Source organism: Sander lucioperca, chromosome 19 (genome assembly GCF_008315115.2).
Source record: "Sander lucioperca isolate FBNREF2018 chromosome 19, SLUC_FBN_1.2, whole genome shotgun sequence".
Taxonomy (NCBI): domain Eukaryota; kingdom Metazoa; phylum Chordata; class Actinopteri; order Perciformes; family Percidae; genus Sander; species Sander lucioperca.
In genome coordinates this window covers 27469376-27493678 of record NC_050191.1, presented here as the reverse complement: position 1 = coordinate 27493678, position 24303 = coordinate 27469376, and the positions used below count along the sequence as shown (strand labels likewise).

General features: G+C 42.4%; 2 protein-coding genes across 4 annotated transcripts in view; both read right to left on the bottom strand.

Moving 5' to 3' along the window:
- The window catches only part of dse (dermatan sulfate epimerase), a 29687-nt gene extending 24335 nt beyond the window's left edge, over positions 1-5352 (bottom strand). The window contains exons 1-2 of one of the 2 annotated variants that reach the window (XM_031285664.2): positions 5100-5352; positions 1320-1779 (exon numbers count right to left, since the gene is read on the bottom strand). In XM_031285664.2, the coding sequence (XP_031141524.1) occupies positions 1320-1735 (416 nt within the window). In that variant the 5' untranslated portion in view covers positions 1736-1779; positions 5100-5352. Of the gene's footprint in view, positions 1-1319; positions 1780-5099 lie in introns of those variants that run through there. The other variant, XM_031285665.2, reaches the window with a different exon arrangement.
- An 8701-nt stretch (positions 5353-14053) lies between these two features.
- nt5dc1 (5'-nucleotidase domain containing 1) overlaps positions 14054-24303 on the bottom strand; it is a 99661-nt gene continuing 89411 nt past the window's right edge. For both annotated transcript variants that reach the window (XM_035995120.1, XM_031285670.2), the window contains 2 exons: positions 19056-19221; positions 14054-14198 (listed from right to left, as the gene is read on the bottom strand). In XM_035995120.1, coding sequence (XP_035851013.1) covers positions 14086-14198; positions 19056-19221 — 279 coding nt within the window. In that variant the 3' untranslated portion in view covers positions 14054-14085. The remainder of the gene's footprint in view (positions 14199-19055; positions 19222-24303) is intronic.

Sequence of the window (24303 nt, the reverse complement as noted above, 5' to 3'; positions counted from 1 at the left end):
CTGATTCCTACACAATCTTATTTCACAATCTTAAAAATCAAAAATTGTATTTATCGCGATTTATTTTTTGCGACGATTTTTTAAAGCGATTCTTTATGCTAGAATCGATATTTTTTATTTATATATTTTTCATTTATATATTTTTTATACGTTAGAAAACAGTTTTTTTTAAATGTCTCATTATTCAACTTTAGTTTTTGTTAAAGAAAGTAAAAGAAAATCGCAATACTCAATACTATCGAATCGCAATGCTTCTAAATAAATGAAAATGGCAATACAAATCCAATCGGCACCCAGGTATCGTTAAAGAATCGAATCGGGGACAAAAGCATATCGTCCCAGCACTAGTATTTTTTGTACATATGTATCTGTGATTAAAATCTATGGAACTGTGTATTATTTAGAGCATTAGAGGAAAATACAATAAATCTCGACACACAATATTCTTTCCTGTTAACTACGTTATTTACGTACGTCACAGAAGGAGATCTTAGGGTTAGTGCTAATGTGATCAACAGTACCTTTGATTGGGAATATTCACTACTACAACACAATATCAAAGGAGATGATAAGGACCAAACTGGGCCCTGCTTCATTACCTGATGTTGAGTATCTAGCTTTAGATTTTCATTATTTTAGCTAATTTTGTGTTTACATTGTGCACTCTTTTTAAATTAATTTGTTTTCAATCTATGAACTCAGCAATCCTAGGGCCATTTAATATTCCATCGTAGCAAAACTGTAAACCAGTGGTTCAAAGGGCAACGTCTTGGCTCTTTCCTTTTAAATTACTGGATCATTTCAGCTCATTTTATTTTAAATCTAATGTCTTCCTCCAAAAAAATCCAGACTTTTTTGGACAACAATCCATTTTTTAAAAAGGGATCTGTGGGAACCTGAACCCTGTCTGGTCACCTGGACCCTGAGCTTCGGGGCCCCTGCACTGGGCTATTCAGCTCACATCTGAACATTTAATTTCCTTTTATGTTCAGCAAACAGCTGCTAAACATATTTCCTGGACCACAGACTTATCGGACTACAATGCATCTTTACCAGAGCTCTGCCCACGGAGGAAAGTGAGAGCGCTCCGGAGATGGGGCGGACTAGAAAACCTCTGAGGGGAGGATTTAGCATTAATACCCAGCCAGATATCAATCTGTAAACTCTGACCAGATTTTCTGTTTGTCTCGTTAAAAAGTAAAAAGGTGGTTTGAATTTCTTACGTAGAATATTTCACAGTGAATAGACTGTTGCACATGGCTTCAAATCATTGTGTCAAAACTAAAGAGATGAAATAATAAAAAAGACAGAAAATCTACCAACTAGGCTGAGCCGCCATCCTCTCCATGTAGTCCTTGACCAGGTCGAGGGCCCCGGCCCTGTGTGGGTACAGCACGCAGAACATGGACAGCACGCCCAGATTGTTTCCGTACACCTCGTTCCAGCGGGCGCTGAACTCTGCGGGGCTCCAGGGGGGCAGGTACATCTCGGGATGCTCCAGCATGCTTTCCCCAGCCTCGCGGATCCTCCTCGCCATGTCCCGATGAGTGCCGGTGGCTGCGTACTGCAGCTCCTCCACATCGCCCCGATTGAAGTACAGCATGGGATGGCCATTGTAGTTGCCTCCCATGAAGGGGATTCCTCCACTGGGGTCCACTTCCGCCGCCGGGGCAAGCAGGGGCCACAGCAGACTTATGAAGAAGACTGTGGGGGCCCCACGGGTGTGGGTTCTCATCGTCTCATCAGAGAGGGGACTGTGGCATTGCCGAAGGAGCACAGCTGAGAGGGAACAGTGGAGGGAAGAGAAGGATTTGAGAAAGCCAGCCCATATTCTGCACAGCCTTTTCTTACAAAAAGTCCTGCATTCCTCGAATAATTAGATACAGCTGTAGTCCCGATGATGCAGGTTTTCCATAGTAATGTAGACCATTATAGAGAGGCACAGTTAAGAACCAATCACACTACTATGCCATAATGTAGGAGTCATTGTCGTTTAAACTTGCTCCAAATCTAATTTCTTTATAGTTCACAAGAATGCAATGATACCCTTCTGCTATAAAGTCTGCACTTACTATAGCCACGCGACTGCACACTGTGTTACCTAATATGCACTTCCCAAGATTTATTTCTGAGTTGGTACCGTCAGACAACCAGGGTTCAAAATTAGCCCCATCCACCAGCCAAATGCTGGTAAAATATGCAAGTGGCTGGTAGATTTGCTTCACTCACCAGCCAAAAATAAAAGACAATGGTAATCTATTGAGTGGCTGGGAAAATTTGAACATGAACTAGCTATTTGGCTGGTGGACAAAATAAAGTTAATTTTGAACCGCGCAGACGAGTCGAGCCATGCACACCCAGACGGCCAGCCGAGCAGGCCTGGAGGTCATAAATGGCCCATTACTGCAGTAACATTACTCTGGTCTGCTAAAACCACGTCTAAAACCAAAGTGCTGTGCTTTACGGAAGGACAAGAGTTGGCCCAGCATCTCTGCTCTGAACATGAGAGTAAATTCCATGACCTTTGTGGAGCACTTGGCAAAGGCCGGCTGGAAAACCCTTTGGTAGTGATTTCAGCAGCGTCTAGACTGGGCTCCATCCTAATGCACCGAGCTGTCTTATGTGTTGTGTTTGATTAACAAGGAACGGTCAAGGTGGTCTATAAAAATGAGGGGTCGACCCATACTGGTTTTTCCGGGCTGATAACGATTATTACTAGTTGATGAAACAGATAACTGATATTTACAACCGATATGCATTTACAGTGAAAAATTAAAATCTTTTAGTCAAAATTAAAATTATGGAATGTTACAAACTCCAACACAAAAGTTTATTTAAATGCTATTCAGAATCAGAATCAGAATCAGAAAAACTTTATTGCCAAGTACGGTTTTTATACATACAAGGAATTTGTTTTGGTGTTGTAGGTGCATGTCACACATATTAAGTAATTATTTAATCAAACTGAAACTTTAAACATAATACACAGTCAAAAAAATTAATAAATCAAAACTAAAAAAGCTTCCTGGAGTTTTGACGTGCTAACAGTTTGTTTGCAAGTGTTGCAGACTGCCTACAGAGCTGTGGCGGAGCCAAGGTAACACACTTTTTTAATAAATTAACTTAAGAAATGATACAGATAATCAGCAAATTGCTAAATATCGGCCCTGATAACCAGCCAGGCCCATAATTGCTCGATCCCTATTAAAAAAATGCCGTGGTGAACATGAGGATGGTGGACTTGTAGCCAAGACGAAAGACTCTCACTGTCTACTTCTCACACTAAAGCTGTGAAAGTGAGACTGTCAGGAGCCAAGGATCTATTCTTACTGCAGACGCTGGAATAAGACTGATCTCAAACTTACCTGCTTTGGGCTATTTCACTAAATTCAACTGATAATATTTTGGTAGGGACCGGTAGTGGGTCTGTGCTAGGGCTGCAACTAACGATTATTTCTCCTAACATTTTATAGACAGAGATTGTTTCATTAATCAGAAAAACAATGAGGCCCAATAGATGAGTGGATAAAGAAAACGATTTTTAGTTGTAGCAGCTCTAAAATGATATTTCTCAAAATGTACTGTTGTTTCCAAGCCATCCCCAGAATGCTATAATAAGTCCTTTATAGGGCTGAGTAATATGTTCATGTGTCTGTAGCACAGAGGATCCAAGTCGGACAGTGTCAAGTATAGAGGTATAGCAGGGAGACTGATTAGTTAATACCTACCTTTTTTTCGTCTTGGCTATAAGTCCACCCTCCTCATGTTCACCACAGCATTTATATTAGGAATCGACCAATTATCGGCCTGACCGATTATCGGGGCAATCTTTGACAGTTTGCAGATGATCTGTCTCAGTGTTTTATTTGCCGGATAACTGATAAAGTTAATGAATTAAAAAGTGTTGTACTTTGGCTCGGCTACAGCTCTGTGTCTGTCCCTCTGCTTCGGTTTCACTCCCCACTGAGTCTGACTTCATGCCCCCCCCACACAACACTATCTGACTCTCTGTTACTGGGGATTATGTTGAAAGTTTCTCATTTATTAAATAATTACTTAAATCATTTAAACAAAAGTTTTGTGTTGGAGTTTCTAACATTCCAAAATCCTAATTTTGACTTAAAGATTTTCATTTTTACTGTAAATGCATATCGGTTCCAAATATTGGTTATCGGTTTCACAACTACTAATAATCGGTATCGGCCTTGATCCGGTCGATCCCTAATACTTATCCCTAGTTGTTTATTCATCTATTTTTTGTCTAAAAGCAATAAAAAAATGAAGTATACCAAGTACAAACCAGAAACAGCCAGGAAAATACCTGCGGCGTATGATTTAAATTGTAAAATATAAACTCCTCTACTGTTGGTAACACGGCCCAATACGTACAAACTACATGCCATAGACCTCAGGGTCCTCATGTTAGCTGCGGCCCTGCTTACAGTGTTACAGACATTACTCACATTATGGTACTTTGAGTCATTTTATGTAGTGATAGTAATTGTATTCTATTCTTTAATTAATTAGGGAATAATTAGACACAGCAAAAAGATAACAACATGCAGTTGTGTTGCCACTGTAAAACCAGTAAGCTAAAAGCAATGCAAACTGAACTCAGATTTGAACCTTGCCTCAGGCCTGTAGCCAGTCATTTTAGTACTATTCAAATACAGTAATGACGGATTAATATCTGCCACCCAATTGTTCCACAGTTGTAAGAAGGTAAACTGTCAAACACCAGGAATTATAGTTATTATACCCATAAAAAGCCCGCCGCCCAGTCCCTCCGCAGACACTGATGCCTCTTCTGTTTCATGGGAATAAACCTACATTTAGGGTACTTTTTCAAACTTTATGCGAACTTTTCCTCCAACAAGTCTTTCAGTTTTATTTAAAAAGTCTGCTGTCATACAACTGGAGGTTATTTTAGTTTTATGAATGACTGTCCACCAAACAGTGAACTGTAGCTACAGTAATATCAGTTATCGATGCTATTGATAATCCAAATATCCTATCCGCACAAAGCAGCCTTGTTCGTGTGTCGACCACAGAAAGAGCCGGAGCAGCGGAGGAAAAGCCGAGAACGTTAGCCGACCTACCTGTCAGAAGCGCTGCTCACAATAACGTATTCCCGTCGGCACAACGCTCATTTCTTTCTCGTCACAGCAGTGATTTTAGAAAGATTATCAATATGGTTGTTGAGACGTTTGTTTTAGGGACGAAACAAAGTTAGAAAGAGGGGAGGGAGAGCGGAGGGAGCGTCATGCAGAGAATGAGGAGGGGCAGCGGGGGGAGAGAGGCTTAAAGGAGCCCTAATGAGTGAAGTGGCTCCCTCGGCCCGCTAACAGCTAACTAGCTAGCTAACAGGTAGCGCTAACAGCTAGCTAACAGGTAGGCTAGTGCAGATATCTTCAACAGGGGGTCTTTAGAGTAACTGCAGGTGGGGCCCCAAGTTAATCATTTAAAAAGTTATGTCTAAAAATATACATAAAAACGAGTCCAACAGCTTATTAGCAAAAATAAATACTAGGCCTATTTGTGATTTTTTTTTTTTTTAAATTTAAACAACATTGATGACAGGCTACTGCCCCCCCACTTGAGGCACAGATCTCTTAAAAAAATTACTTTAATTTTAATTTTATATTATCATAGTTGCTACTTTTGTGTTGCATTAATGTTGCATTCTTTATCATTAAAGCATAAAAAACATAAAGAAACAATGGTGTGATTTTGTTTGATTGATGGGAATATACACTGCAACAGCCTATCACGGCCTTACTAAAAAGAAAGTTAGGCTACGTACGTGACATAGCCTACATCAGTGTAGCCGCTCAACAGTTACCGCGCATTTTTGAAAGCTGGATGAGTTTTCGCCGGCTTACTCGCTTCAGTTCGTCATGGATATCCGTTAGTGGTTGAAAAGCCCACCAACAGTCTCCTCTGCCAAATTGGATACGACACCGACGCCTCCTGATGTTGTAGTTGGAGAAGGAGACCCTGGTCAACTGAGCCTGATTCTAGTAGCTCCGTGGAGCCCGACCCTGGGCCTGGCAGGTGCAAGTGCAACCGCGACTGGGGAAGCATTTGGGCCACTGCCTGTTGAATCAGTGGGTGTGAGTGACCTCGGCACGGACAAACCCAAACAGGTTGTGTTGAGGAAATATCCAGTCAAAATGTTTAGTTAAAAAAAAACGATCATTTTCCTCTAGCTGGTATTTGAACAAGGACTGGCTTGAGTACTCGGTGGAAAAGGACTCCACATTTTGTTATGCCTGCAGGAAATTCAAATCTGTATCATCGGACGTGACCTTCTCCATTAAGAGATTTAATGATTGGAAACATGCAAGGGCTTAAATAAGCATGCAGTTTCAACTGACAGGAGGGACTGGAGAGAGGACAGCGCTGCCTCCACTCAAAGTACTGGTAGGTTCAAAGTCTCTGTGCGTGTGTATGGCAATGCATATCCCTCTGTTGACTGCTTTAAAATGCAATGTTTGAGAGATGCTTCTGGTGTTACATCTAATATGTTGTATAGTCACGTGTTTTACATTGCTTCTATGTAATGTGTAGGCTATAGGCTAGCTGGTCATATTGCTGTTGGTTATGTTTAACGTGATGATTACGTGCTGCGCGAATAGAGTATACGATTATTATAAATATACATACTGTAGGCTAATAATAATTGTGCCCTCCCATGCATTTCATATGCCCCCCTTAAGACTGAGGTCTGGCGATGGGTCTGGCTACTGGCCTGTAGGGAAGGTAGCCAAGGTAATGTTAGCCATCCACAGATACAGTTACGCTTAAGGATTCACTGTGCTACATGTATGTTTAACATTAAAAAAATTATGTATAAATATATGAATATGTCAAAAAAATATTATTCTAATACCTTAGTATTGTATGTACCATAAAAAGGTGTAAAGGCTTTAGGCCGCCCTACACATTATTGTAAGCCATTATGCAACTCAATTTTAAACAATATGTAGTGCATATTGTTTAAAACTGCTCTGTCTCTCTTTCAGCTAAGGGGCCAATTGGCCTAAAAAAAAAGAGCTCTGGGCTGCTGGTCTGCTCACTTGTATTTAATACAATACATTAATATAGCATCATATAGCTATGTAGCTTGAGTAACGGCTATTTGCTTGCTCTAGTATGTACCTCATTATTTTTCACATTTGAAATTAGAGCTGGGCAATATGTAGAAAATCAAATATCACAATATTTTGACCAAATACATTGATGCTAACATTGTGGCGATATTGTAGTGTTGACTATTGGTGCTTTCACAAAAATATTTACACAATAAGAGTTTTGATAAATAATCACCAACAATGTGGATACAATGACTAAGTGGGTAAAGGCAAATAAGAACAGTCTGGTAAGTTCAGAAAATGACATCTAGCACTTCTAGAGTTCTTCATCCTCTTCCAGGTTCAGATCATACCCCCCAAGTCTGAAAATGCCAAGCAGATCAAGGCTTCTGAGGGCTGCACTGTAGGAGAATGGTAGACAATCGACAAAATATGGCTCACTCCACTCAAGTTTCTCGAGCCTGGGGTCTGGACCCAATGTGGGGTTTCTAGATATGTAGATGGAATCATGGGATGTGTCTAAGGCCCTGTTTACACAAATACGCTCGCGGGTGAAAAAGACCAATTATTAGAGAATCTTCCTTCGCGGTCAACTTGAAGAGGAAAAGAGAGGCAAGGATAGCCGAGTTGGAACAATGCTGTAAATCTTTAGAGCAATCTCTTAAGACTTGTTTTTCTAAATCTACACATAACTCTTCTCGTCGAGCAGAGCTAAATGATCTGCTAAGATGGAGAGCTGAGGTCATAATGGACAGAGTGAGGCAAAATTATTATTTTAATGGCTGTAAACCAAGCAAATTTCTTGCTCTGAAATTAAAACAAAGAGAATCCAGAGCTACTATCAACAGCATCCACACAGACCGAGGTATCTCAACAAATCCAAAAGATATCAGCGCCACTTTTCAATCCTTCTACTCAAAGCTGTATGAGTCCTCCTGCAACCCAGATCCGACACAGGGCCAACAGTTCCTAAAAGAACTAAACCTGCCCCTTCTTGACCCAGAAGAGGCAGAAGAACTGGGTCAACCGATATCCTTAGAGGAACTTAAATCAGCATTAAAAACAGTTTAAAAAGGGAAGACGCCAGGGCTGGATGGAATTCCATCAGAAGTTCTTCTACAGTATTTTGACATATTAGGACCTACCATTTTACAAGCTTTAACTTCAGCCATAGAGAAGGGTACTTTCCACCAACAAACCAAAGCTGCACTAATTTCTGTTATACCCAAAAAGGGCAAAGATCCTACGGATTGCTCAAATTTCAGCCCCATCAGTACCACAAACACGGGAGGCTTGGCCCTCCCCAACCTTAAAGTGTACCACAGAGCCTTTCAGCTACGGGCCCTCAGAGTGTGGATGGACCCCTCATCTACAGTCCCATGGAGAGAAATAGAGCAAAACCTCACTGGAAGTCTAAGACTGCAAGACCTTGCCTTTGCAGGTGTTTGCTAGCCTATGACCCTATTATCACCAACACATTGACCAACTTTAAACAGGTGGAGCAACTACGCTACACCAATAAGTGGCATTTGAATCCCCCAATATGACACAATACACACTTAATGTCTGGTAACAAACCATTTGCTTGTAAGCAGTGGAGTGACAGAGGTATTTATACTGTAAACCAGTTATTCAATGAGAAAGGTATGTTGAGTTTTGAAGACCTAAGAGCTAGTTTTGAGGTCCCCAGGACATCCTTCTTCTTTTATCTTCGCTTAAGGTCAGCCCTAAAATGTTATGGAGTGCCATGGGGAAACTGTCTTGAGGCGCACCCAGTCATTAAATGGTTTGTTGATTTTGAGAGGATTAGTGTCCAGGATTTATGCTAAACTGATGCAAGTATCTATAGGAGAACTGCCAATAGCAAGGAAATGGGAGCGAGAGCTGAGCCCGGAGGGGAACGTAATTAATTGGGAGACAGCTTGGGACATTTTCCATTGCTCCAAGAACCCAAATCACCAGCAGATCCACTTCAACATATGTCACAGGACATATTGGACTCCTCAGAAGAGATACGTCTCTAAAGTCATTCCCACTCCCAATTGCACGTTCTGTCAACCTGAACAAACTGGAACTTTCCTACATATGGTCTGGAAGTGTGAACAAGTGCATGAGTTCTGGAATAAAACAACATCAATAATATCTGATGTTGGATGTTGAGTTCCTACTGACCCGATTGTTTTGTTACTTAACGATGACTCTAAATTACACCTGCTTGGGAGACAGAGGAAAGTTTGGCTAGCCGGCTCAACCACAACCAAGAAAATGATAGCTCAGTGCTAGCTCCCCCCTCACTCGCTTTGTATAAAACAGACATAGTATCTTCTAGACATAGTTATGCTGGAGCTCTCTACAGCAAGGATTAGCAAAGCTAAATCATCAACTATCAACCTATGGAAAACCGCAGCAGCACAGGTATCAGCCCTAATGACCTCAGCGCCACAAGAACTAGAAGAGAGTGACTAGGGAAGGTGTGATTTCTGTTTTTGTTTTCTTTGTTTTCCTCAAGACCGCAGAGGGTGGGGGAGGGTTTTTGTTCTTGTTCAGTTTGTGTTTCTTTGTTCTGTGCACCATCTGATATTACCTGTTACACATTGTGGAATTTGTCTTGTATGTCTGAAGGTGCTAATAAAAAATTGATCGCAAAAAAAAAATACGAAGAACACCTGTGAAAGATCATTACAGAAAATACCTTCATATTAATAACACAGTATATTAGCCCATATTTCTACAGACTTTTCTAACAGTGTATGTTTAACCAAAGACATTGCGGAATGTGAAATAAATACAAAATTAGATCCTGAAAATGGAACCTGACAACTATGGACCTAACACTCATGAACCCCTCATTCTGTTAAGGGGCCCCTTGAATCTAAACTTTAAAAACTTTGCACTAACCTTCATCCTGGACTAGACATCTGCCCATTGCACATACTAAATATTTCTTTGCATTCTGCACTAAACCCATTCAGCCTCCTTTCTCTTATAAACAGCTATTTTGTATATATTTGTTTCTAGAGTAGTAGTAAATAAAAATCCTCCCATAGTAGAAAGTGTAAAGGATCCAACCAGTTGTGTGTTTAATGGTCTGATCATCTCAGCTGGACTTGTAGCCGTTATATTGTTGGCTAGTTTACTTTAGAATAAAACATCAGATTTTATAAACTACATGTGTTTTGTGTGTAGGAATCTTAATGTGTAAAGTAACTAGTACTGACTATATATACACAGTATAACAGTATCAGTACATATAACTATGGTACTAGCATGAGCCAGTGGCTCTCACCTCAGAAATCTTAATGTGTAAAGTAACTAGTAACTAAAGCTGTCAGATGAATGTAATGGAGTAAAAAGTCCAATATTTCTCTCTGAAATGTAGCGGAGTAGAAGTAGAAAGTGGCATGAAAAGAAAAGACTCAAGTAAAGTACAAGTACCTCAACATACAGTATGTTAAGTACAGTACTTGAGTAACTGTACTTAGTTACATTCCACCACTGCTTTAGAGCTGTTTAGTGTGTTTCAGATCTGCTTTGGACACATGGAAAGATGAAATAAAATACATTGTTGCTTCTTTTCCCATGTAAACAAATTAGCTGTAGCCATGAATGGGAGTAAACTAGCTCATGTCTCCGACTTTAAACCTTTAAACTCTTTAAACCTGTGGAACCTAACTGTATTTTCAGTGTGTGTGTGTGTGTGTGTGTGTGTGTGTGTGTGTGTGTGTGTAGGACAGGGTCTTTGTTTGCTTATGTTTGCAAAGAAAACTCAGAAAGAACCTTAAGTAAGAAAATTGTAGAACATTTTATTTCATTGACAGTACTTTAACACTTGAACACAGAATTGAACTTTCCCTGTGTTTTCAAGACCACAAATGATTCCAACATAAGGCAAATGTGCATGTCAAATGTTCCAGGTCAGATGAGAAAAGAAAAGTACAATCACCACAGCTGTATGCATAAAACACTTGCACACGCAGCAAAAGTAATAATTCACTTTGGATAACCAATCTCACATACATGCTGACAGCTATTTGCTGGTTATTGTCAAAATATTCTCTCTTCATTTGTCAGATGATGGCCATCCAAAAGTACATTTGGGAAATCTTCTTGTTTGATGACTTACTCACCAGTATCATGTCCGTGTGCTCATTGCTCCAGGATGCTTAGCCTAGCTTAGCACAAAGGCTAAAAGAATGCAGCTAGCCAAGAAGCTAGTCTGGCTCCATCAAAAGTACTTTTAAAAAAGTATTTTTCTAGTTGGTGCTTGTTTATATAAAACAATCTTGATTTATTTTGCCGTTGTGGTTTATTAACTTAGAATTAGCTCATTTGTGAGCAACAGCTACAGTACGTGCAGTGACTGTACGCTGTAGAGTTGCCCTTTTTCAAAATTCAATCTACAGTTCAGACATGGAATAAACGGACGTGTGTGGTAACAAACTCACAGTGCATAGGTGCAGCAGGCCTACCTTGCACTCCAATGGGAGGCATTTGTAAGATGTTCTATTGCCTACCTCTTAGCAAACTAGCCTACTGTTGTTCCTTCGCTAACGCAAAATTTAGTAAACTAGCTTTGTGCTGAACTGATGACACCAAGTCATCTGAGTACTCTATATAGACGACGTTTAATTTCCGGAATTGCTCCGGTGCTGCCGGAGGTTCCGCCGGATGTCCCTCATTTTCGGCCAGATGTCCGTCCCCTTCCTCTGTCTCTGTTTTGGCGTTCTAACCTCCGGTGGATTTGTGAGGACTATGGTTAACTGCTCATCAGATCTCTGCAGGGTAAATCCAGACAGCTAGCTAGACTATCTGTCCAATCTGAGTTTTCTGTTGCACGACTAAAACTACTTTTGAACGTACACATGTTCCACCAAAACAAGTTCCTTCCAGAGGCTGTTTAGCAGAGGCACCGCCATTGTGTCTGGCAATTGTGATTGGTTGGAAGAAATGCTAATAAACCAGAGCACGTTTTGTGGACTAGCCAGACTTTCCTCCACAGTGGAGGTAGGTCTGGCAATGCGAGACTAATGATTGGTTAACGAGGGTCGGCAATAGGTCAGAAAAGTACTTGCAAGTACTATCAAGAAGAAACATTTAAGAGTTGTTGCACGTTGTATCTTTCCATGTTGGACTGAGGCTAACAGTGGTCCAGTCTTAGTGCTAAGCTAAGCTAAACACTTCCCTGAACAGAGATAAATGTGAAATCAATATTTGGTGATGTGAGAGATACAAGCAAACTTTCACAGATTTTTTTTCCCAAACTGAGTTTCTTAAATATTATGGCACAGCGACAAAATAACCATTCAGAAGTCTGTAAAGCATTTCTCAATCTGGTACTGCATATGAATGAAGCACAAGTAGTCCACGTTTTTACACAATCACCCAAAGAGCACAAAAATAATACAGAGAACACCTAGCATAGTCTTCATCATCCATTATTATTATTATTATTATTATTATTAGGTGTTTCGCAAAGTTGTGTTTTTTGAGACAGCCAACACAAAGGACACCATGGTGCCACTTCTTTAGAACAATGACCGGAAGATTAACACCTTCTACGAAACTGACACAGGAGAATCATTGGACCTTAAACCTAATGTTAAGGTTACTAAAATGCATACAGTAAAACTATATTAAAAAAGAGGACTTCACAACAACAGTGTTGTACAGAAATACTGACACAATGACTGCAAAGGGTCTTTAGGGACAAACACACTGTGACCATCTGGGTACTGTGTACAGTAGATAACGTTGAGGTAATAAGAAACAGTAAAATGTTCACTTTCTTTTGGAAAAGTTTGAAGAATTCAGATTTGAATCAATCTACCATAGAAAATAATAAGGGTCGCACACATGAAACAATAAAAACACTACATTTGTTATTATTACTGTATGCAGACACACGCACGCACACACGCACGCACGCACGCACGCACGCACGCGCACACACACACACACACACACACACACACACACACACACACACACACACACACACACACACACACGCACACTTATTTTGTGTACGGTACACTAAACCACGAAACAACGTTCAAATGTAGGCGTTATTACAGAGAGATACTGTGGCTTACATTCACATGGTTTCTCTGAATGGGTGAGGAGTGTCTGTGTCCTGTGCTCCACAGATGGCGGCGGGTTGCGTTATTATGGCTCTGCGACTGCAGTTCTAGGCAAGACCCGCCCTTCAATAGCTTTTGCGCGCTACGATTGGCCAGGCGTCCATGCTCGCGCGAGGTAACTGAAACCGATTTGTTCAGGTCCTATCCCCTGACCAATCGGCTATCCTAACCTTAACTACTCAAGGTCAGCGCCTTTAGCCCAGTTCAGACCAAAGATTCGCGACGAGACGAGTTAAAACTTGCAACTTCTTGTAACGCGTCCGAGGCGCTCCCTCTCTTCAGTCACTCTCTAGCTCGCTCCACCGTACGTGCTTGCGGGTGCACATTGAGCCTCCGTTAACAGTAATATGGATCATTATATTGTAGCTGACTTAATAAGATGACTGTTGGCTGTAGAAACATGAGACGTCTCTTACGTTCTAAAACCAGCCTCTGGAGACTCCACCAGCTGACTTCTCTATTGGCTGTAGAAACAGGAGACGTCTCTTACGTTCTAAAACCAGCCTCTGGAGACTCCACCAGCTGAGAAGCAGCGACATCATCAGCTGGTTAGAGTCGAGCTGTGACGGGCCGGTTCAGACCGCTGAAACCTTTCTCTGCGACGTTCTAAACGGTTTCCTCTCGTCGCAAATCTTTGGTCTGAACTGGACTTAACTTCAACCAATCGGGCTGCTTCGTAGGGCGGGTCTTGCCTAGAACTGCAGTTGGATCCATAAAAACGCTGGCGGGGTCAGGTGGGAAACTACAGGCAAAAATGGAGGCACATTCCTCTCCTGAGGCAGAGGGGTAAGGGAGGACTTTATTTTTCTTTCTTTTTTTAAAACTTTTTCCTCTCTCTCTCTTTTTTTTTTTTACGACAGACTCTCGCACCTCTTCAACAAAGAATCCGGGGGCCTGGGGTAGTAGCCTGTGGTGCAGGGCTTGTCCGGAGAAAACCTGGGGAACTTGTAATCCAGAGGGAGATCTAGAAAGAAATCAAATCAAACAAGAAAGTCAACTGCAGGCCATCTGGACGTTTAATGCACCACTGCTGCTGAAAAGCAACAGCAAATGTTCAACAGTATTGATGCATTATTCAGTGGAAAAGCACACTCTGTTGTAAACAGCAGGTAGTAATCACTGAGACCAGAGAAGGTTGGACACAGTCGGCTTTGATCTTTTGCCTCCAAAGAGACAACTCTGGCATAAAATAGAGATGGTCCGATTTCATTTTTCTCTTCCTGATACCGATTCAGATACCTGGACTTGCGTATTGGCCGATACTGATCCGATACCAGTGTGTACATTTTTTATTATGTTTTAACAGCTGTATACTACTATCCCTGTATGGATGTGATATGATTGCTATCATTGTTGTATCGTCGGGCTCAGGTTAAACTCTTTTTGAAACATGAACAAACAAAAAATGAACGCCACAGAGCTTTCTTTTATTATCCATTTTAACAGTCTGATATGCGATACTGATACCAGCATTTTAGGCTTTTCAGATACTGGTATTGGTATCGGAACCTCTCTAGCATTAAATAATCATGAATAAATAAGGCCTGCAAAAAAGTGCCAGTTCTGAAACGGAACCCCTCCTCCCCTAGTTATTTCAACATGTAGATGAAGCTTTCTGGTTCCCTCTGAGATTAAAAGTTGTTGAGCTGTGGCAGCTGCTGTGGGGATCTTACTAAAGTTTTAAAGAACATGACAGTCCACCCTCGTGAGCAGTCAGACAGAGTTATTAATAATTGTGTAAGAGTACGTCATTTCTTCTGTCTTTTGGCCTTGTCCAGGATTTAAAGTCCACATTGTCGCTTTCCAGCTGTGTGTCTCGTTCCAACCACTGGTCCCTGTTGCAGTACAGGAAGGCTGGCAGTGTAAAATGGGCCATATGCTTCAAAAGAAGTGCTTTCTGGGGCGCCCTGGTAGCTCACCTGGTTGAGCGTTCGCCCCGCGTACTAAGGCTCAGTCCCTACTGCAGTGGCCTGGGTTCAAATCCAACCCGGCGTCACCCCCCCTCTCTCTCCCACGTTTCCTGTCTTCAGCTGTCCTATCCATTAAATGCCAAAAAGCCCCAAAAAGAAAATCTTTCTGACTTGGCATCTGGCCTTTTTTGTATCTTTCCAAACCTGGGATCACCCACTCTACGCAGTGACTGGCCAGGTGTGCAGTAAGCATGCACAATTTGAAGTTCTCCTTCAAGCTGTTTTATTCACACACACACACACACACACACACACACACACACAAACTACTTCAGTCACTGTATGTATGTGTGTATGTGTGTATAAACGAGTCCAACACCATCAATGCCTTCAAGGGAAGATTGTCATCAAGTGTGTGCCACATTCTCCATATTTCAACGACTAGTAGGGCTGGGCATCGTTTTGATTTTAACAATTCTGATTCTTCCTTTTGATTTCAGTTCTTATCGATTCTTTGAGGGGTGGAGTTGAAACGTGTCACATGTTTATTTCACAGATAAGAGGAACATTTTATTTTGAGTCGACAGGGATTCATAGTTTTACTGGGCTTTTTCAACATAAAATAAAGCCAGACTTTAGAGAACTGCTTACTGAGCTCCTCCATCGCTGCAACACAACAAGGGCCTGGAAGTACGACGACCGCTACGGAAACCAAAACTAAGTTAGTTACTTGTGTTATATTTGGAACCGACGATCAGATTCTAAACCAAAATTTCTTTCAAAGTTCTCAATGCCCAATCCTAACGACTAGCGTGTCTTGCTCCTCTCTGTAAAGGCAGGCTATTCGCCCTGCCTTTAGTAGTGGCTGTTTGGAACAACAACAAACCCTTTTGCCTTCAGACTTGGTTGGACATGTTGTATGGCTGGGCGATATGGAGAAAATCAAATATCACGATATTGTTGACCCAATACTACGATATCGATATTGCGGCGATATTGTAGGGTTGACATTTGGTGCTTTCACAAAATATATTTACAATTAGATATTTGATATATAATCATCAGTAACGTGGATTTAATGACTAAGTGGGTAAAGGCAACAATAGAAAAACTAGAACAGTCTGGTAAGTTCAGAACATGACATCATTTTACTGTAATGCAGCTTATAAAACCATGAACACTTGTGTCATATTACGATATTACGATATCCAAAATCTATGACCATATCTAGTCTCATATCACAATATCGATATAATATTGATATATTGCCCAGCCTTAGTACGCACTAGTTAGTTTCTGGAATACTCTGGCCTTAACCCCATCCGTTTAATGCAGCACACACTGGACACACCATCCAGACAGAGGAAGGAGTGCAGCTGTCTGGATTTACCCTGCAGAGATCTGAGGAGCAGTTAACCATAGTCCTCACAAATCCACCAGAGGTTAGAACGCCAACACAAGGAAGGGGATGGACATCCGGCAGAATTTTTGGCGGCACCGGAGCAATCCCGGAAACAATACAGACTAAAGAACACTGAACCCTTAAAGCTGTCTGACATGAGCTCCAGTCAACTGTGCTGTGGTTTGTGTGTACTCAATGCCATCTGCACTCTGTACACACATCATGATAACATCACTGTTACCAAGAAATCCAAGATATTAAAATGGAGGTTTCCTGGCAACCGTTATAAACACCTGCCCTCTGAGGAAAGCAGCAGGCAGACGGATTGCAACAACAGCACACAAAGGTAACAGCAGACTGACACTCAAACTCTGGCTCCACATCTGCATTTGCTCAGTCCTCTTCTGATTCCTGGGAATGTTTGTGTCTTGAAATGGTGGGAAGAATGTTTGATGTGGGAATAGGGATTTTTAACCACTAAAAGTGTAATACCAGAGTGTTTTTCCCCGTTTTTACAGCATGAGTTTGATTCTCAGGCATGTTCTGTGCACCATATGGGTGCATTCCATCCAAATACACTGGCAAACATATTCACTAGAAAATAGAATATGAGTTTTGTTTTTGTCACAATGTTTATAAGCTGAGGAACATCAGTGTAGTGTAAATGCTCCTTTATTTACTGAACTGCGTTTGAAACCACAGGCATATGGGAGAGCAAAATCTTTGTTTTATAAGTATATTCTACGCTGGCCCTGAAGTGCAAACCACGGGAACAAATGCAACAACACGACAGGATTGGTGACACTGAAATGGAAACGGTAGGTACGTACTGGACACGGATCCTTGTCCTGATTGGTTGTGTGGTACTGGCAGTATATTTTGAGGTATTTCACACAGTTATTTTTAATTTGATGTATTATTTAATTTTGTATATTTACTAATTTAAATTATTATATAAATTAAATTACTAAAACACATAAAGGTGCTTCGGTGACATTCACCCACCTAAAACAAATCATTAAAAAACGCTGTTGGCTGGTCTTCATTCACACATTGGACCAACTGAAAAAGACAACACACCAACAGTTTACACCAATGGATGATCTTGTGCCTTAATGTGTCATTTTTGCAAATATACAAAAATATATATAAGATGACAGTGTTAAATACCCCAAAATATACTACCAATACGTACCTAACCTTTACATTTCAGTCTCACCAATGCTGTCGTGTTGTGGTGAATTGCTGTCGTGGTTTGCACTTTCGGCCCACCGTAATATTTGGTCAAATTGTAGTAGGACGCCTTTATGTTTCTGATCTGCTCTGGGTTTTATTTGCTGTGCCATGACAAATGCTTTTCTTCATTTAAACTCAAGACATACATTTTTATTACTGACCTTCGGCCTATTTCTGAATCTCCTCCAGGATTTTTTATCTTGCAACATTAACATTAACCTTGCAGCTATAAACATTCATTTGCAACTTTTCAATAAAAAAATGTTATTGCTCACTGTTGAAGCTTTTAATGATCTGACACAGCTGAAGTGTGAAATCGGTCTGAGCCTTCACACAGTCTCAGATCCTGGAGCAGCGGCCTCTTGGCCACCCAAGAGTCAAGCTAAGGACCAGAAGCCAACCTTCTCTCAGGGCCCTGAAAACTCCGGAAGCCTCTGTCTAACAAGATATGCTGAGCAGTCAGTGTCCACTTATATTACATAGTTTACCCTGATTTAGGTGGATTCTACTTTCTCCTATTTTATAATTTGTCATTTTGTAAATATTAAACATGTCCCTTGCCTTGATTTAATCAGTCCCATTTTTATTCTGTATTTATACATTTACTGTAGACTCTGTTTTTAAGTTGTAAATAGTCTGTATTGACGATTATTCATTAAGGGGATTGCTCCGGTGCCGCCAGAAGATCCGCTGGACGTCCCTAATTTTCGTCCGATGTCCGTCTCTTCCTCTCTCTTTGTGTTGGTGTTCTAAACTCTGGTGGATTTGTGAGGACTATGGTTAACTGCTCCTCAGATCTCTGCAGGGTAAATCCAGACAGCTAGCTAGACTATCTGTCCAATCTGAGTTTTCTGTTGCACGACTAAAACTACTTTTGAACGTACACGTTCCACCAAAACAAGTTCCTTCCAGAGGATATTCAGCAGAGGCACCGTGGCTCCGTCCGGAGCTTAGCACCGCCCAAGACGATTGTGATTGGTTTAAAGAAATGCCAATAAACCAGAGCACGTTTTTCTCTTATCCAGAATTCTGTGTGGACTAGCCAGACCCTCCTCCACAGTGCTGTGGAGGAGGGTCTGGCAATGCGAGACTAGGTTGTAAAGCACTTTATATAATTTGTTTAGAGAAGTGCTCTTTAAAGTCTATTATGATTATAAATGTAAATGTAATTGCTTTATCTTGTTATCTCAAGGGGCGGGGGGGAGGTTGCACTGGCCAGTTTTGATTATTGGTGGGGGTTGTAAATTATGCCTATGGGACTCCTGCCACATACCTGCTATGTGCTCCACACTGGGGATGGCCATGGTGCTGTATTTGTGAATGCAGTGGCAGCACCAGGTCAGTTTCTGGCTCTCCTCGTCCCCTCCGCTTCCATGTACGTCCACGAAGTAGGAGCCCCACTGCTTGGACACGTCAGAGGGGGACTTCATGCCCTGATCCTGTTGAGACAGTCCACACACAAACCAAACTATGTAACTCATTCATTCTCAGACATGTGCAGACCTGATTAAAAGGAGGTGGGAGTTCCACTCCACGGGAACACAGCAAGACTTCAAACTGGCTTTAAGCAAAGCCACTTTTCTGGGTTGTTTTGATCATTATTTCCATGAAATGCCCCGCTCTGTTACTCATAATCACTCACACAACATCAAGACATATTATCAGGGCTGATGAGCTGCGATCGTCGTGGCAACAGGATGTGGTGTTCAAAGAAGAATGTAGTGAGATCCAAACCTCACAAACCAAAATGAGAAATGTTGTGCTTTGCACAATATCAGCTAATGTCATCAGGAACTGTTTCATAATATTCAGAAAGGATTAAAAAAACATGCATCACGTTGTCATGGAGATTGGTGCCAAATATTTCTAAATATAATATTTGAGAAGGAACCAAAATAGGATGGCCTAAATGTATTTCTGAAGATGCATGCTGAAGCAGAAACCTCTGACCTAATTCAACCCAGAGGAAACACTAAATATCCTGCGTATGTGTCTACCTGCTCCTCTGCCTCCTCTGCCTCCTCTGCCTCCTCTGCACTAGTACAGTAAGTGCATGCGTGGCAATTAGAGCACTGCGGTGTTATTGCCATGTACCATCAGATTTGAGATCGTGCTAATACATGAAAAGAGGGCCGCAGGAAGAGGAAGTGTGTGATCTCATCACCATCAAGATTTAATCTGTGTCAGTAATGTTCTCATCCGGCTCCATCTGCTAACAGAAGGTCCTCATTCAGGGCGCTGATCTGCAAGATCGCTATCAGGAGCTGATGAAAGCATATTTGACACAAACATCTGCTTTATCAAAATTCTCATTCTTCACCTTATTTTATAAAACCTTTAGAGATGACCCTTTTGCTTTGTTAAAACAGTGGAAATTACTTGAACCCTTATATTGTGTTATGGTCAAATTTGACCCATATGAAAAAATTACCATTTATTAAAGAGCTTTTATTTGTCTTCTCCAAGGCTTTCTCAAGATAGCTGGCTACTTTATATGTTTCACATGTGAACGCACGTGTGTAGCTGTGTATCTGGTAATATTAAAAGTGAAAACGTACTGTTTAAACAAATACAAACAGCAGCCAAACACGGTAATATCTGATCTGACATCTGTCCCTATAACACGTACCCTACCAGGACTAACTAGCTCTAAACTGCAACACAACAACACTGCGGTTTCTTCATTCCCATGTCTTCTGGGACATGTCCCTTTGCCTGGGACATGTAGCCACATCACAAACTTCTAGCCTCAGCCTCAGGTCCCTCAGTGGACATGCAGCCTCAGTTCTTAGCATATTAAGATCAGGTAAGGTAAACTTTATTTTCCTGTAGGAAATTTATCTTGGGCAAGAAGCGCTGACAACCGCTGCATACAAACACATGCATTAATTATCAATCATTCAGTTTGTAGACAATATAGAACAACAATGTACTTTAGGACAAGAAAAATAAATAGAGATCATCCACTAGTTGAGAGGATATTGCACAGGCCCTGATATAGTAGAGTATTGCATGTGACGGGCCCCATTATAAAATAAATTACGCATACAAAGGGAATTGCACAAATAAAAGAATGCAAAATGTGGCTAGAAGAAGTTGCACGTGGTGAGTAGTCATATATGTAGCCATCAAGTGCATATTAGACCCTTTTTACATGTTTCTTCTTTTAATGAGTCAGCTGAAAAACATTCAAATTTAGCTCAGTAGAAAGTGTTTTCAACTAACTAATATAGCTAGCTCCAGCTGATACAGTCTGTCTGTCATGGACAGCTGTCCTGGGAGTGTTTGTTTTGTCTGTTTTTCCCTCTCCCCTTCTTGTTTTTTCTCTGTTTGTGTGTCTGTCTGGATGAGGAGCGGAATCTGGGTCAAGGGGCGTGGCCGGGCGAGCGACCTACCTGCACGGCTGCTGGCTGTTCTCCATCGCCGCCGCTCAGCTGTGACGGATTCACTTGATTGCGGCTGCAGCTTTTTATTCCGGTTGGAATCTGCATTCGGCGCCAGATCGTTTCGTTTACCAAAGTGATTGCAGCAACTCCTGCTCGCCGTTTGCCGCAGCCCTCGCCTCGCAGCAGTGCCACCATTCTCCTGGATTCCCGTGAGCCTGCTACAGCTCCTCGCCCCTCTGCAGTGCTACCCTCAGCCTGGATCCCTGTGAGCATTCGGACACGACATCCTTCTTCGTCCGCTGCTATCCAGACCTCATCGCCAGCCCAGCTAGCTGACCTTCCTTTGTTATCCTGTTATCTCAGATTAAAGACTCTATAAACTTTCCACTTGAGTTCGTGTTTGTGTGCCTCTGTGTTCTGGGTCTCAGACAAAGCCATAACAGAACGATCTGGCCATGGACCCTACAGAGGCATCACGCACGGTTAAAGGAGATGGCGTCCAGCGCGCCATCCAGTCCCAGGGAACTCTATTAGGACAGCATGATCAGTTAATCCGTTCACTCCTAGACAATAACCAGCAATTACTGAATCAAGTCTCCAAGTTAACCGCTGAAGTAGCTAACCTGTCTGCCTGTAATCTACCTCTCCCCTCTCCTCAGCCTCCCAGCCCTTCGGCAGTCTCCGCTGATATGATGACGAGCCTGCCTCATCGGGAACCCCCTGTAACATCGCCCGAGCCTTTCACTGGAGAACTGGATAAGTGCCGGGGATTTTTGCTTCAGTGCGGACTGATTTTCCAGCAAAGACCTCTGTCGTTCACTACTGAATCCTCCAAGGTACATTATACACTGAGGTTGCTGAGAGGGAGAGCGCTGGCTTGGGCAGAGGCGGTTTGCGCAAATCAACAGCTAGAGGGATTATCTTTTGCTGATTTTTCTTCTCAGTTGAGAATCATTTTTGACCACCCTGATCATGCTGGTAATGCATCTAAAAGACTGTTGAATCTGAGACAGGGCACGGGCAGTGTGGCGGAGTATTCTGTGGAGTTTTGGACCCTAGCCGCTGACTCCAAGTGGAACGAGGAGGCGCTACGAGGAGTTTTTGTCAACGGTTTAAGTGAATCAGTCAAAGATGAACTATCTTCTAGAGATGAACCTAGTGACCTGTTTTGTCTTGTTTCCTTGGCCATTAAAATAGACAATAGGTTACGGGAGAGGCGCCGGGAGAGAAACAGCCGATCACACAATGCTGGACGAGCCTTTACACCTCCTACCTCCCGGACCTCACCGCCCCGTGGACGCCCCACCTCGTCACCAGACCCCCTCACCAAGCCCCGGGAAGAGCCCATGCAACTGGGTCGTGCTCGGCTTACCTCTTCTGAGCGGTTGCATCGCCTCCAGGCTGGTGAGTGTTTGTACTGCGGGGACACTTCCCACTTTCTGGCTAAATGTCCTAGGAAACCAAAAGATCAGGCTCGCTAGTGAATGTGGGTCAACTAGCGAGCCCAGAATCAGATCCTGAACCCACTAGCCCCAGACTTCAAATCCCAACCACTCTCCAATACCAATCCTTGTCTCTTCCACTGTCTATCCTTATTGACTCCGGTGCTGAGGACAATTTTATTAGCCAAGAGTTAGTTAACCAGACCGCTATTCCTATTGAGCCACTCCCAAGACCCCTTCGAGTCACGTCCCTAGACGGACGCCTCCTAGCCAAAGTCACTCATCAAACGGTACCCGTTACGTTAATCTTGTCGGGCAACCACCATGAGCAAATTAGGTTAAAGATTATGACCTCCTCTACCACACCAATCATCCTCGGTTACCCTTGGCTTAGTCAACACAATCCTAAAATCGATTGGACCCGTCACGCCATTCATGGTTGGAGTGGCCACTGTCATTCTGAGTGTTTGGGCTCAGCTGTGCCTCCCAATCCGGATAACCCTGTGCGCCTGATAGACCCCACCGATCTTTCTTCAGTTCCCGTAGATTACCATGACCTGGTAGAGGTTTTTAGTAAGGACAAGGCGCTCTCGTTACCTCCCCATAGGCCTTACGATTGCGCCATCGAGCTGCTTTCTGGAGCCCCTTTTCCATCTAGCCGTCTGTATAATCTGTCCCGTTCTGAGAAAGAGGCTATGGAGAAATACATAGGTGACTCATTAGCGGCCGGCATTATCCGCCCTTCTTCGTCCCCTTTGGGAGCAGGGTTCTTTTTTGTGGATAAAAAGGACAAGACTCTGCGTCCCTGTATCGATTTCCGGGGGTTGAATAAAATAACAGTGAAAAATAAATATCCCCTGCCGCTGATAAACTCGGCGTTTGAACCCCTTCAGGGTGCCACTATTTTCTCCAAACTGGACCTTCGCAATGCCTATCACCTCGTTAGGATACGCCAGGGAGACGAGTGGAAGACTGCGTTCAACACGCATCTGGGCCATTTCGAATATCTCGTCATGCCGTTTGGACTTACCAATGCTCCCGCAGTTTTCCAAGCATTAGTGAATGATGTTTTGAGGGATTTTTTGGACCGTTTTGTTTTTGTGTATTTGGATGATATTCTCATTTTTTCCAAGTCTCCAGAAGAGCACGTGACTCACGTGCGGCAGGTTCTCCAGCGCCTCCTGGAGAATAAACTGTACGTGAAGGCCGAGAAGTGTGAGTTCCATAAGCAGTCTGTTCCATTTTTGGGATTCATCATAGAGAAAGGACAAGTCAAGGCGGACCCCGAAAAAGTCAAGGCGGTGACAGAATGGCCCACACCATCAACCCGTAAGCAACTCCAACGTTTTCTGGGTTTTGCCAACTTTTACAGGAGGTTCATTAAAGATTTCAGTCGGGTGGTCGCTCCTCTCTCAAGGCTCACCTCCCCCAAGGTGCCTTTTCTGTGGTCCACTGAGGCCGAGCAAGCTATGGGTATGTTAAAGAAACTTTTTTCCTCCTCGCCTGTGCTTATTAACCCTGACCCTGCATTGCAGTTCATTTTGGAGGTGGACGCTTCAGACTCTGGGGTGGGAGCCGTCCTCTCCCAACGCTCCCCTTCAGATCAGAAGCTTCACCCATGCGCTTTCTTCTCTAAGAAGCTGTCACCAGCCGAGAAGAATTATGATGTGGGTAATCGCGAGCTCCTGGCAGT